Raw genomic sequence first — 13,457 nt, 5'->3', positions numbered from 1 at the left:
AAGTATGATGACAAATGAACCCCACACAAGGTGGGGAAAAAATAAGTCCAAAATTAAAAAGTTGTTTCAAGTCCTATTAGTCTAACTTGGTAAAGGTAGCAGAAGTTACAAAGGTGTAAAAAAATGAGGAAGATCTTTTCCTGAAGCAAACTTCCCGTTTTGGCTCTTCTCACTTCAGTAACGTTAGCTACTTCTGAATAAGGAGAGAGAGAGAGTTTTGACAAATGTTTCTTTYCCATTTGCATTTTAGGAAGATGCAGGATGTGCCATTGTTGCCCTCTTTGGATTATGAGAAGCTGAAGAAAGACTTGATTATGGGGAATGATCGTCTCAAGGCCTTCTTACTGCAGGCCCTGCGCTGGGTAAGTGAGATGGCCTCCATAGAAGTAAAGAATTAGGTTCCTTCTGGAGCTGTCCTGAACTAAAATCTTAGCTTGTCCACAACGTGTTTTTTCTGGTGAGCAGATCAGTGTTATAGGCAGCTTCTCCATGTCAGTGAAGTTTGCTGGGCTCTTGAGATGATGAAGAAAGTTCAGGCGGTAGTTGTGTGTTGTCCCCTCTGTCTGATGAAAGCCAGRGGTGAGATACTGAGATCTTCAGTAGGAATAATTTTTGAGGAAATGCATGTGAGATGTTCATATAAGTATTGCTATGTCAAAGAAGTACCTGACTATTCACCAGTTTTCCTTTATAACCAAGATATTCTACAGGAGCCTGCATTTTGGTTGACTCAGATAATGTAGTGATATTTTGGAAAAATAGAAAGTGGCAACAGGAACTTATATCTTCCTGCTGAAAAGGAAGCTGGTGGAATCATAGTGATGGACATGAAAGGTGATAATGGAGAAATTCTAATCTAGCTTCAATGTCCATTTTTGCATATGAAACATCTGCTGGATCTGACCAGTGGTCGCTCTAGCCCAGTGTTCTGTCTTGGATGTTTTAGGAAGAGCACGYGGCCCTTTCCACTCTCTTCAGTCCATTCCCTTTGTACTCTCCCAGCATCTAGAACCAATAGATTAAGGTTGTTGGGCATATATCCTTCTGTAGTCCTTCTAGTATCCTTTTTATGTGCCTGTTGTCTGTAAATTTGTGTAGTGCCTTTTTGAACCTGCTAATGCTCTCTGCCTCCGCAACTTCCTGCGGCATCAAATTTCAGAAGGTTGCTACATGTTTTTAAAGAAGCATTTTGTTTTATCTGTTTTAAACTTACTTCTTACTAGTTTAAGTGAGTACTACTAGTTCTTGTGTTGAGATAAGGTCAGCAATTCCATATTCCTGATTTTTCTAAATTTTTGGTTGTGTTCCCTTCAGTCTTCCTTTCTCCAAAACAAGGAATTGTAGCTTTTTAGTCTCTTAAGTCAGCTGTTCCATCCCCTTGATCAATACAGGTGCTTTTCTGTTTACTTTATCCAACTCCACTACACCCTTTTAAGATATGCTAACCAGAACACTGCAGAGTGTGCATTATTTGGGTGCAGCAAGGTTTTATATAAAAAGCAAAACAATGCACTCTGTTTTGTTCCAGTTCTTTAGCTGTTAAGGAAACTTATTTTAATTTTATAGGGAGTAATGCTGAGTCCATCTTCTGTGGACACTGACAGCTTCTGATTAACAGTTTTGTAATGAATCACCAAGCTGAGGTCTGGTCYGTTCGCTTCATCTCGTTCTCTTAGACTGCAGAGTTTGAATGCTTTCTCCCCATGAAAAGAAGATTAATTCTCCACTATGGTATTTCAGCCTTTAAAATATTTCAGTCATTATCAATGCATAATACTGTTCATTTATTTGAGTGATTGGTTTATTTATGTTTTTATTTATTTTAGCGCTTGACAACATCATATCCTGGAGAACAGAGAGACACTGTCCTGCAAGCGTACATCAGTAATGACCTCCTAGATTGCCACAGCAATTGTCAGGTCAGCAGAAAGAGGTTTTCCTCCAGGTTATATGTGATGCTGTTCATTTGTTTCTATGAAGTGCTGATCAGAAACTTTTGTCACTCTCTGGAGGAAAAAAAAAAGTAATAGTACCAAAATCACGTGATATATTGAATCTCAGTCTTGTAACGTGTTGAGCTTTGCATTAAAAGAGTTCTCAATATAGATTTTCCTGGCAATTGTGTATTCTTTTAGACATAACAGAAGTTTGTCAGTACTCAGGTACCTTGATAGCTGTGATTTAGCAAGAGCCCACTGAGCCCCTTACTTAGGAGTTGGCTGTTGTTTGTAAGATGTTATGCCTCTTTTTGAGTGATTATGTATTGCTAAATGCCGCACTGAATCTATTTCACTGATCTAGGATAAAAAAATAAACTAACACTTCAGTTTTTCAAAAGCCTGTATAGAATAGCTGATTATGTACATGTCCTATGTTCAACAATAGATTTCAGTGAATTTGGAATGGATTTTTACCTTTCTTTATCAAAGAGGATTAGCTGGCATGTTGATTGAAGAGGTAGCATCAGCCATTGATAATCCAATACTATTACCAACAAAAGTGCAACATTTTCTTCAATTATAATAGTTAATTTTCTACATAACTGAGTTCCCCAGTTGTTTGAAGCAGTTGGCCTACTTGTTATGTTGTGGCTCCCATTGTCATTGCAATGGTAACTTTGCAGGATTAATCTGTTTTCCTGCCTGTAAATTTCTGTAAGAGGGAAGTCAAGTATAGGTAACATCAGAAGTCCTGTGCCAAGGAGCTTAATGATGCTTTAACAGACTGAGCCAAGTAGTTGCAATTTGCTTATTTCTTATTTCTATCTTCCCCTCAACTCCCACATAACTGGAAGTTTTTAAATCATACTGACAATTTTTAAGATATTAATATGCAGTGCAGTTCTAATATTTGCTGTTAAAATTTGCTGAAGCTTTTGAAACAGTATAGAAAACTAACTTTGAATTTTCCTACTTAGTGTGGATTTTTAAAATATTTGCTTTCTTTTTCAGAGAAGTGTCCTCAAATTGCTACATTCGAAGAGTGAGGTAGTCAGACARTATATGGCCAGACTCATCAATGCTTTTGCTTCGCTGGCAGAAGGTAACTGCATAAGGGATGAGATCCACTGCAAAAGAGGTTGTACTTTCACATAGTGCTGGCTCATAGGTATTTCACACGTGTATGTTACTGCATGTGGAAATTTAGAGCCTTACTTGCCCCCTTTTTCTTGGGACTCACTGTCCTTTGTTACATGCCTTCAAAACAGTTTTTCAGTAGCTGTAAAGATTTCATTTTGACCCTGTATATGCACCACTTCTGTCTTTGGGTAATATGTGGTCTATGTAGGAGTTTACACAGGTTGTGCCTTTAATATAGTCTTCAGTCTTTACATGAGGGTGGTGAGTAAAGTGATACTTAAAAAAAAAAAAAAAAGTGTGGGGGGATAGAGGGGAGCAAAAAATTCTACATTAATTAACGATCCTGTCAGCAGACCAGTTACCAGGCTGTGCAGCAGTGGTTAGTGCAGCTGCTGTTTTATCTTCTTGGCCTCCCCTAAACTCCCTAAATCTTTGACTATCAATGCTACTTGTTTGATTATATATATATGCAACTTTCTCTTTCTGCCTGCCTCAAATGTCAGCCTCTCGGGTTGGTGTTTCTGAAGGAAMTCACTATTGTTAAGAACCCAAATCCCGTTTACATTCAATAGAAGTAGGGCAGCTAACTTTCCTGAGCTCTTTGGAAATCTTTGTGCTTTTGCTAGAGTATACAGAGTTCTGTAATAGATTAGGAAGCACGTACTGCAAGGCAAATAGTGGATTCTGTTCGTTACAAGCACAGGTACTAACTTGGTAAGTGAGTACCTCGTGCTCAAGTGGCTGGACTGAATGCAGCTGCTCTGTTGGGCAGCTCATTTGTGCAGTTTTGGGTTTTGGCACAAGACTGTAGCTTGTGAGGAAGCAACTGAGGCCAATCCAGCTTGCGTTTCCAGGGTGAGGAAGCTTTTCTGTCATGGGCTGATATCTTAGCATCTGTTCTTTCATCACTTTTTGCACCAGGTCGTCTCTACCTTTCTCAGAATCCAAAGTTGCTGCGAATATTGGAGGAGAGACTGAAAGCTGAAGACAAGGATTCCCTTACACGGGAGAATGTTCTGGGGGCTCTGCAGAAATTCAGCCTCAGGTGATGAAAGCACAGTGGGCAGTGGTGACAGCGGGAAAGGAAATGAAGGCTAGTTAGGCTCTGTTCAGGGAGGAAAGAGGAGCACTTGATTTTCCCATAACAATCATCAGAACCTCCTATGACTGATGAAAGCTGTGTTATTTATTATGGAGGAGAACTCGATTTTGCTGACTGAATTAACCTGACTTCCTAACAGCTGTCAAGACTCAAGTAAATGTGCATCTCCTGCTATAGCTTTGTATGCTTTATATGTATTCCTTAATTGAGCAACCAAAGCGAAAATCTTACATAGAAAGTTCTGAAGTTCTCACATGGAAAGAATGAGCTGACCTGAGTTTCCATATGTAGGATTTTCATTATCTTTTCTGTAGGTATTTTTCAGGGATTTCATTCTCATCCTGTTGATCTTCTTTTCTGGAACTCTCTATATATGGGCTGTCTTGTTTCTTTATATTTGCATTAGCAGTCTGACTCAGGTGCTGAAACATCATGGGAAAGCAGTAAAGGGCATGACATTGCTCTCATTTGTCAGATAAATTTGATCTAAGACCTCTGTTTTCACAGTATCCAAGAGGAACGTTCAGTTAACTGAGTGTAAGAAGGTAGATGTATATGTTTAGCTCTTGTCATTTTCCATCTTTTTCTTCTAAGTTAAGACTAGAAGGAGTTTTTGTTATTGTTGTTTGGTTTAGTTTTTTTGAAGAATGAGAGATTTTGCTTTTGCCATATTTAGGACTTCTCCGGATAATGCATATGTAAACATGCTTTGGGCAAGATTCATTACCACTTTCTGGCATGAAACCTTATATCCGTTTGAGAATGAAAGAGAGTAAATCTRCGTACTCTACTGATTGGAATACTAAATCGGAAAAAAGTAAAATGCACTATCTTAGAGAAAATGAAATTTCCATTAGAATAGTTGTTGATAGTACAGATGAATTTGTTGAGTTTTGGGGCCTAGGCATATTTTGGCAAAATATGCTACTAAAATTTCAAAGTTTCTGTTTTCTGAAAAATAACAGTTAAGATTATAGAAGGTTAATTCCAGATACTTGGCATGAGAATTTTTGTTTTATGGAGTACAGTGCTTCCTTSTTTTGCCTAAGTCTATGCCACACACCATCCCACAGATCCAGGATCTGGAAAGTTTTAGGAGCTCTCAGGAGTAATCTAAATACAAAATGCTAAAAGCATGAAAATATCTGCTTTCATTTTATGAACTATAGATTTTGTAATGTAGACTTACAGGCCATAGGAAATAAAGTGATTAAAAAATGGTGTTATTCATTAAAAAATGGTGTTATTCAATAAGACTTATCTAGCAATATATAAGTTTGAGAGAAAGAATTCTTCTGGCTTCATTTGTGAGAGTCTTCATAGGGGAACTATGTTTAAGTCAAGAATTATATAATACAAGAATCTCTAGAGAAAAGAGCAAATAGATTTAAGCAAAGATCTAATTTGTCAAACAGTAAAAAGTGCTATAGCAGAAGCAGTAATTAAATTGTTTTGTGGGTCTCGTGTGTGTGACTGGCTTTCTTTTAAAAATTTGAAGACAACTGACAATGCAGTTTTGAGTAGAAAGAAGAAACCCCAGCAGTTTGTAGGTCTCAAAACAAACAAAAACAAAATACTGCCCCACATACACCTCCATCCAGCAAAGTTTTAATCCTCTAACTGTGCAGGAATCTGCATCTTTCATTTCTCAGGCTTTATTAGTTTGCTAGTTTAATTGATTGTGCCAAAAGAGGTAGTTTGTTTGTTTGCAGGCTATTATGTGTCAGATGGATGAAGCAGGATTTAATGTACTCATAGTAACTATAAGTGTATTCTAAATCTATTTGTCTTTTTTAAATCCTAGGCGTGCACTGCAGTCGGCAATGATCAGAGATGGGCTCGTTTTCTGGCTAGTTGATGTTCTAACAGATACAGATTGCCTGTCTGATTACACACTGGAGTATTCTGTTGCCTTGCTCATGAATCTTTGTCTGAGGAGTGCAGGTGTCTTGCATTTCAAATTACAATTTTATTCCAAGAAACTGTTAGGAAGATTTCAAATCCCTTTAATTATTTTTTTCTCTTGTATTACTGAGTTCTTTCTAGTGGCTATAATTAATAACAAGGACCCGTATATCCAGTGATATTTGACTGCCATAACCAGTGCTTTYGTGTGGGGGTCTTCCCCAAGAATCCCAAACTATGGAGGTTAACTTGACCAAAATCCAGAGAATTAACAAAGAAATTAATCAGCAGAACCCTCCAAAATTTGCCCTGAACATGAGGACAGCCCTTCTTACATTCCAGGTCCTCTTTTCCAAGGGCATTGTATACATACTTTTTAAGAGACATGTTTTAGAAAATGAATTCAGTTCTGACTTTATCAGTAATGGCAAAGAGTAAGCTTTACCTAGGGGAATGAAAAACTTGCATGCAAACCKGCTTTTACAATGCAGAGGTTTCTCCAAGAAAGTAATGGTCTTGTCTATGCCCAGAAACTAAAAAGAAACTTAAAGTAAGTTTGCTTTTAAAGAGGAAAGTAAGGCAAGGATGAAGAAGTGACTACTTGGCATAATTAAAATAATGTCTGTGTTTACTTTTGTTAGATTTGTGTTGCATCTTGGCCAAGATTACATCTGTATAAATCCAGAGTAGCTCCACTGATTTCAACAGAGTTATACTGAGCAGCATTTGGCAGGAACAAGGAACAGCATTGTTCCTTCTAAATTAATTATATTTAGTACTGATTTTAAGAAAGAAGCTTGTTCTTACCTCATATTTTGTTCAAACAAACTTACGTTTGCTCCCTTTGCAGGAAAGAAAACGTGTGCAAAGATCGCAAACCGTGTGCTCAGAGTTCTTTCTGATCTTCTCGGCCATGAGAATCGTGAGGTACTTGTACAGTAAACTTTGGTCAAGGAAAAGGTGGAAAGAAAAAATAATATTTAAAGAAACAGCTGAAAAGAAATGAAAAGAAAGAARATGGTTTCATTTCCCTTGTTAGAGCCCCATATAATTAAGTTACTTGAAATTTTCCTAAAATTCACAATTATGTAATATAGTTGGACACTGACCTTGCTAGACATAGTTGTCTTTCTTTGACATACATTGGTAGCTAGAARTGAATGTCTTATGCATAGTCATCATGCAATCCATGTGTAATCTTGACTGCAGATTTTTAAYGCTATTTAAATGTCATCTTATACCAAACGCTCTCAAGCTTAACTAGTTCATGAGATGAACCATGTGTGGTACAAGCCATTATGCAAAACATTAGGTGCAAAGAAGTAAATCTTCCAGTAGTTTTAAACATTAAGAAAGCAGTGGACTTGGGACAGTCAGGCCTTGGTATCTTTTCATCTGCCTCTTCATTTAACCTGCCACTTTACCATTTTGTGATTCAAGTTTCTTTTCTGTATCCAAGAYGTTAAATTAAACAATCTCAGAGGAAAATGGTAAAGTTGATAGTTTATTTCTACCTAATGCTTTTCAGCACATCACTTTGAAAAAGTCTGCCATCTGTTACATAAAACATTGCTTCAGCTGTCTCTGCAGAGGAGCACTTTTTAAACCATAGAGCAGAATTCAAGGCAGGAGAAAATGAGGTCAAATATTCTATCAAGTTGGAATCATAGGGAGGCAGAACTTTTGTCAGGACCCTCTAGACTGATTCCCTGATGCTTGTGCAAGRAGTTTTGGGACTTCCAGTAAAAAGTAAAATAAACCTGGGGGCTCAGGTTTGTGTATGATAAGTGTATCATCAGTTTTGTAATTTTTTAATTGTTGTATATCATTTAAAYCAAAAATAAGGAATGAATTTCAATGAAGTGTTTACTCCATGCTTTACAAATTCGCTATGTAACATGGATCGACTCTTCTTTATTAACAGTAAGATTAAACTTGGCATACCTTTATTGTAGCTTTGTTTATGATGATGCAAGTTAATATAATACATAAAATAACATCCCAATCCCTAGACTGAAGTAATTAGAAGATACTGTGGTGCTACCGAAATCTTTATCTCAGAATGACTCTGAAATTTCTCGTAGAGGATGCATGCTTACAGCTCATTTTGCACCTGTGCAGCTGATAAAAATTTTGATCAAAATCAAGTCAGAAGATAGCTCTCCTGGCACCCAAAAGCACCTTCTGAGAAGCTGTAGAATCYGTGTGCAAATCCCAGTCCCTTATCTTTCCTTGCTTCCCTTGCCCCCAGCCTAGCTCATCTTTCCAAGGATATAGACAGCAGGGCTCCAAGTGAGCTGTACTGATTGGAGATCTTAGTGCCCCAAAGGCAATTGACCAACACAAAGAATCACATAAAAAATGGTAAAAGTAGTTTGAGAGATCTGGTGGTTTCCACTAACCATATTACAGGGCTTTGCTGCTAGGTCCTTACAGCCTCTGCTGTGGGACAGTAACAGGCAGTGAAGAGTGGRAGGATGTTTTAAGTTCCTATAGCTTTTACCATCTCACCTAAGCTTACAGTCATTGAAGTCTGAGTTCTTGCTGTCACAGTTCTTAATGGCCTTTCCTRTTTCTTGTACTGCAGTAGTACATGTCAAAAACTAACCATCTTTTCTGCTTTTTTGCTTTATTTGGTAAGATTGATCTGCAAAAATGCATTTTCAGAAGGGAGGAGAATAATCAACACATAGTAGTTCTGATTTAGATCAATCATACTGTAGTGTACTTGCTGCTTRAAAGTTCACTGCTTCCCAAGTGGGAATTTTTGCAAGTGCAGGCTAGCCCAGTCAAACTCTGTGAGCATGATTTAATAGTTTTGCTTCTTCACTCCTAAGCTTTGGTTATAATCAACTGGGRGGAATGTGAGAGCTTTTCTTAGTGGTCTGACTGTGGAGAAATATTCCTCTCTCTTAGATACAACCGTATGTGAATGGAGCACTGTATAGCATTCTTGCTATCCCTTCTGTCCGAGAAGAAGCTAGAGCAATGGTAAGAGATACAGCTTTGCATAATAAAAGGATCAACACGTGCCAAAGATGGCATATGGGTAGGTAGCTGTCGAGTGGCATGCGGGAGGCTTGAGAGGTAGAAGYCATAGCACTTTAGGAAGGGAATCCACAAGGTCCACCTTCCACCTTTGATATACAGGTGGGTATGAATGTACATCTCAAAGGTTTTTGCAATGTTTGCTGTCTTCTCTSAAAAGTGAAGCCTTAGCAGTGTGAAGGATTCTGCCTACATCATAAATTGAAGATGCTATTTTAGAATAGAGTAGTCCATCCCACAGTTCAGAGACAGGATATGTCCTTGAAGATGCTTTCATTTGTCTGCTACGTTTTCCTGGAGCTAACTCATTCTGCACCAGTGAATAACCTCTGAGGGGATAAATTCCTCTTGCTGCATCTGTTTCTGCCTGGTGTAAAAATGATTGGTTTGGGAGAGCAACAGGAAGGGGGTCATCCCAGAACTAGGAATTGACCTCTTTGAAAGTTAAGTCTAATAGTAGCAAATGTATTTTGATTTCTGCTTTTCTTGAAGCTATGACTGGGAATCTAGAGAGTTATGCAGACTTAATTGCTGTCAAATGTTTTACCTTACAGAGTCCAGGGAATTGTATGTCATGTTAAAGGCACAACATCAAGCTTACGAGAGGCCGCAAAGAAACTGAGTTTAGCAGAAGATCRAATTTTGAACCTTGCACAGTTCTCTCCTCTGCTCTGAATGCAAATGCGACCTTTTTGTTAACAATTTGGTAGTGAGTTCAGAAGGCAGAGCAGCAGATCTGTTGTAAAAATTTGCTGTTCATCATGGATATTTCTATATTTAAACCTACAGAAAACATAGAGAACATACTACTCTTGCCGTTGGGAAGCATATGGACAAAACAGAATGCTTAGAGCTGGACACAGTAATTTATTTCACACCATATGCAGGGTTTCCCTCCCTCCCTCCCAAAAAAACAATAACATTTTAGTTTACAAAATGAAATGCTGATTGTAGTCATGTGAAATACTAATCTAGCAATGTTTTCCACTACATCCAGGGAATGGAAGAAATTTTGCGCTGCTTTATCAAGGAAGGAAATGCAGAGATGATTCGACAGATTGAATTTATTATCAAACAGCTCAATTCAGGTCAGAGGAACAGATACAGCTATCTGAGCTGTAAATCTTTCACAAAACCTGTAAGAAGACTTATGTTTTTATTTGACATTGAAACTCTCAAAGAACGACAATAATGTGAAGGTCTGAGAGAGGACAAATAGCAAATGTCAGGATTTGAATGTCAGATGTGYTTTAAGATGTTCTTTTGTGTTACAATTATAAAAAAAGAAATAAAAGGCTGCATAAGTCTCAATCCTAAAGTTTTGGGGCTGTGAACAGCATGACCTTGGCTGTTTMTTTTATGCTGTTGGCCTCACAATAGTGAGAGAGTGGTGTCAACTTGCAAAAATAAACAGGTGATACAATTTCTAGAACAGAATTTGGGGACTGGATCCATCTCTGCTCATCTCTTGCTCTGTAGCAAGAGCTRTAGTTCTGTGCAACTCCTTTATCTGAAATGGCTTACCTTAAATAGAGGGCAGATACTATCTTTTTTAGAGAATATGTTGGTGGGTCGCAGGCCTTGTAGATGGTCTTGTAATACAGACAAAATACGAGGAAGTGTAGTATTTCTTGTATATTCTGTCCTCTGTGGCTGAAAGGAAGAATGAAGAGAGAGAGAGAGAGAGACTGCGCGTGAGTAACAGAAAGGAAGTGAATTCAGATTAAATCTTTTTGTACAAGTATAAAAAGAACAAGTTTGACCGCTSTCTTTTACTTTTGGAGACAGCAGGAGATAGTGTTTCTTACAGTTCTAGTACGTAAAATAAAAAAATATTTAAGAACTGTATGGTCCATGTGGAACATCTACACTCTTAAGTTTACAAGGATATGAAATTCCTCCTCTTCTGTCGGTGAGAATGGCTTCTTTAAAAGGTTATGGTTGTTTGGTGGGTGTAGTTGGGTGTACAGGTTTCCTGTGTAGCCCTGGGGGCTTGCTTCTTCTAAGAAAATCAGTTCACCAATGTCATTATTACTATTAAAGYTATGGGTTTTTTTTAACTGTTTATTGATATTTCTGCTGTATTACAAAAAAAGTACAATCAAGTATTCCACGTGAATGCCTTTTTACTTGTAAACAGTCTGATAATAAGATGTTTTTAGGGAGAAGTAATTATCTCTTATTAAAATATATTAAAAAATAGACAAGCTTGCAAGCRCACACTTTTATTCAAGTCTTATTAGTAAATGCACTGAGAGTTCATAGTGCAGTTTATGAGAAAAGAACCATTCTAGAGTGTTTCCATTTCTGCCTTTTTCCTGAATATGAATTGACTTCAGTGATATCTAGAGTGTTCTATAAGAGCAAAGAATTCCAGTAGTTGTCCTGAAAATAATGGCATGTCTATGTAAAAAGTAAGCTAAATCTTAGTGTTGCAAAAAAGGGGCAGTAACTGCAGTTTTTATGTTAAGTCTGACACATGCTCTTATACGTTTTTTTTTCTGCTTCTTTCTAGAAGAACCATTAAATGATAGTATTGTGTCTGATGATGAAGAGGAGGAAGAGGATGAGGAAGTAAGTACAATGGCCTACTAGCACCTTTTAGAAAATTCTTTAACATTCTAGACAGAAAATATTTGTGTCAATAATTCAGACTTTGTTTCTCCTACTTTTTTTTTTTTTTTTTTTTTTTTTTTTTTTTTTTTTTTTTTTTTTTTTTTTTTGTTTTTTTTTTTTTTTTTTTTTTTTTTTTTTTTTCACTTTTATTCTACGGTTCTTCTGTCCACAGATGTATTTAATCTATTTTATTTACATTTGACAGTTATACAGACAAAAATCCTTCAGTTATTGAAGTTTCCAAGGACAGACAAAAGGAGAGTGAAATAAAAATTCCTGTAGAATGGTTAATGGTCCAGTGCAGAACACATGTGAGGCATGATCAACTCTCCCAGTGTTTTAAGGGAACAAAGGGTAAGATCAGATGTTTAATGAGTGGTATAATTGGAAGCAGTACAGTTTGTGAGAAGTACTAGGGGAACTACTAAACTCTAAGGTGATGCAGCCATGAAAAGGGTTAGTATGATTCTATGATGTATTAGAAAAGATGCTTTGCTGCCTGAGGCAATGGTAACATGCTGTTTGGAATAATGTCTAAATTCTGGACACAGTCAAAAAAGAGGAATCATGGCAAGGGCAAGTAGTATGAGGACTATGAAGGAGATCCCATCTTGCAATACTAACAAATTGCTTCTCTAGTTCAGAAATGAGAAGAGTGTTCAAAGAGGAATACCTATTCTGCAGGAAATGTTAACACTGACGCATGCATCTATACCACAGTAGATGATATTACATAACTGCATGGGCAGTCCCCAGTGCCAATAGAGTGTCCACATGTGGATCTGGCTTATGAAAAAATTTGCTTTTTGAATCCTGGAAACCAAAGACTAAAAGGAGATGTAACTATAATTGCATCAGAACTGTTATTATTGCGGAGGATAAAGAGATATTACAGCTAAAAGGCAATACTAGTACAATTATAAATGGTTATTAAACTGGAGCTGAATAAGTCTAGTCTGAAGATTAGAACAGGTTTTCTAACCACTAGTGTAGTAGAACCTCTTTCTATGCAAACACTAGAAACAAAAGCCCTAACTAGTTTTTATAAGGATCTTTACTAAATACTTTCCTAAGATTATACAATAAAAGTGCCTACCATAAACAGCATTGGACCTGATGATTTAGGGAGCTCCCTTCACATCCTAAAGTCTTAATTCCAAGGAAAATAATGTAGATATTATCATGAGGTGAGTATTACAGAACTCCAAATAGGTAAATCCTATAATTTATTTTATTCTAGTCTCTTTTCCAGGTAAATTTGGCCAAAGGGTAAAGCCATTGTTTTTAATTATTCAAATTCTTGAAATTCAAACCCACTGTAGTTCTGTAAACCTTTGAGCTCTAGGATATCATCTACAGTGCCTTTTTGAACAGGAGTCAGCAATGTACCCTTGTAGTGACAGACTACCACACACTGGGCTCCATCTACAAAAGTCTCATCGTCAGCTCAAGGGCTGTGATAATTACCCTGTGTTCAGCACTCAGGAAGATGCACCTGGATTACACTGTCTACTCAGAAATTCTTTGCTACAAAACAGAAATGACAAACTGGAGCAAAAGGCTACCAAGATGGCTTAGGAGCTGGAATACACGACTCACAAGGAGATGCTGAAGAAGCTGGATGGGGGACCTCACTGCAGTCTAACACTATCTGCTGGGAAATTATAGAGACAGTGGGCCAGAGTCTTCTCACGCGTGCACAGCAA

General features: G+C 37.4%; 1 protein-coding gene across 6 annotated transcripts in view; it reads left to right on the top strand.

Moving 5' to 3' along the window:
- ARMC9 (armadillo repeat containing 9) overlaps nt 1–13,457 on the top strand; it is a 73,283-nt gene that overhangs the window by 34,834 nt on the left and 24,992 nt on the right. For all 6 annotated transcript variants that reach the window (XM_085325194.1, XM_085325193.1, XM_085325195.1 and 3 more), the window contains 9 exons: nt 251–362; nt 1,827–1,919; nt 2,952–3,042; nt 4,002–4,125; nt 5,987–6,126; nt 6,938–7,014; nt 9,004–9,078; nt 10,133–10,223; nt 11,651–11,709. In XM_085325194.1, coding sequence (XP_085181320.1) covers nt 251–362; nt 1,827–1,919; nt 2,952–3,042; nt 4,002–4,125; nt 5,987–6,126; nt 6,938–7,014; nt 9,004–9,078; nt 10,133–10,223; nt 11,651–11,709 — 862 coding nt within the window. The remainder of the gene's footprint in view (nt 1–250; nt 363–1,826; nt 1,920–2,951; nt 3,043–4,001; nt 4,126–5,986; nt 6,127–6,937; nt 7,015–9,003; nt 9,079–10,132; nt 10,224–11,650; nt 11,710–13,457) is intronic.

The sequence above is a fragment of the Rhea americana genome, unplaced genomic scaffold (genome assembly GCF_003343005.1).
Source record: "Rhea americana isolate MKP2758 unplaced genomic scaffold, rheAme1 scaffold_96, whole genome shotgun sequence".
NCBI lineage: Eukaryota > Metazoa > Chordata > Aves > Rheiformes > Rheidae > Rhea > Rhea americana.
The sequence above is the reverse complement of the archived record's forward strand: the minus strand, read 5'-3'. Positions and strand labels throughout refer to the sequence as shown.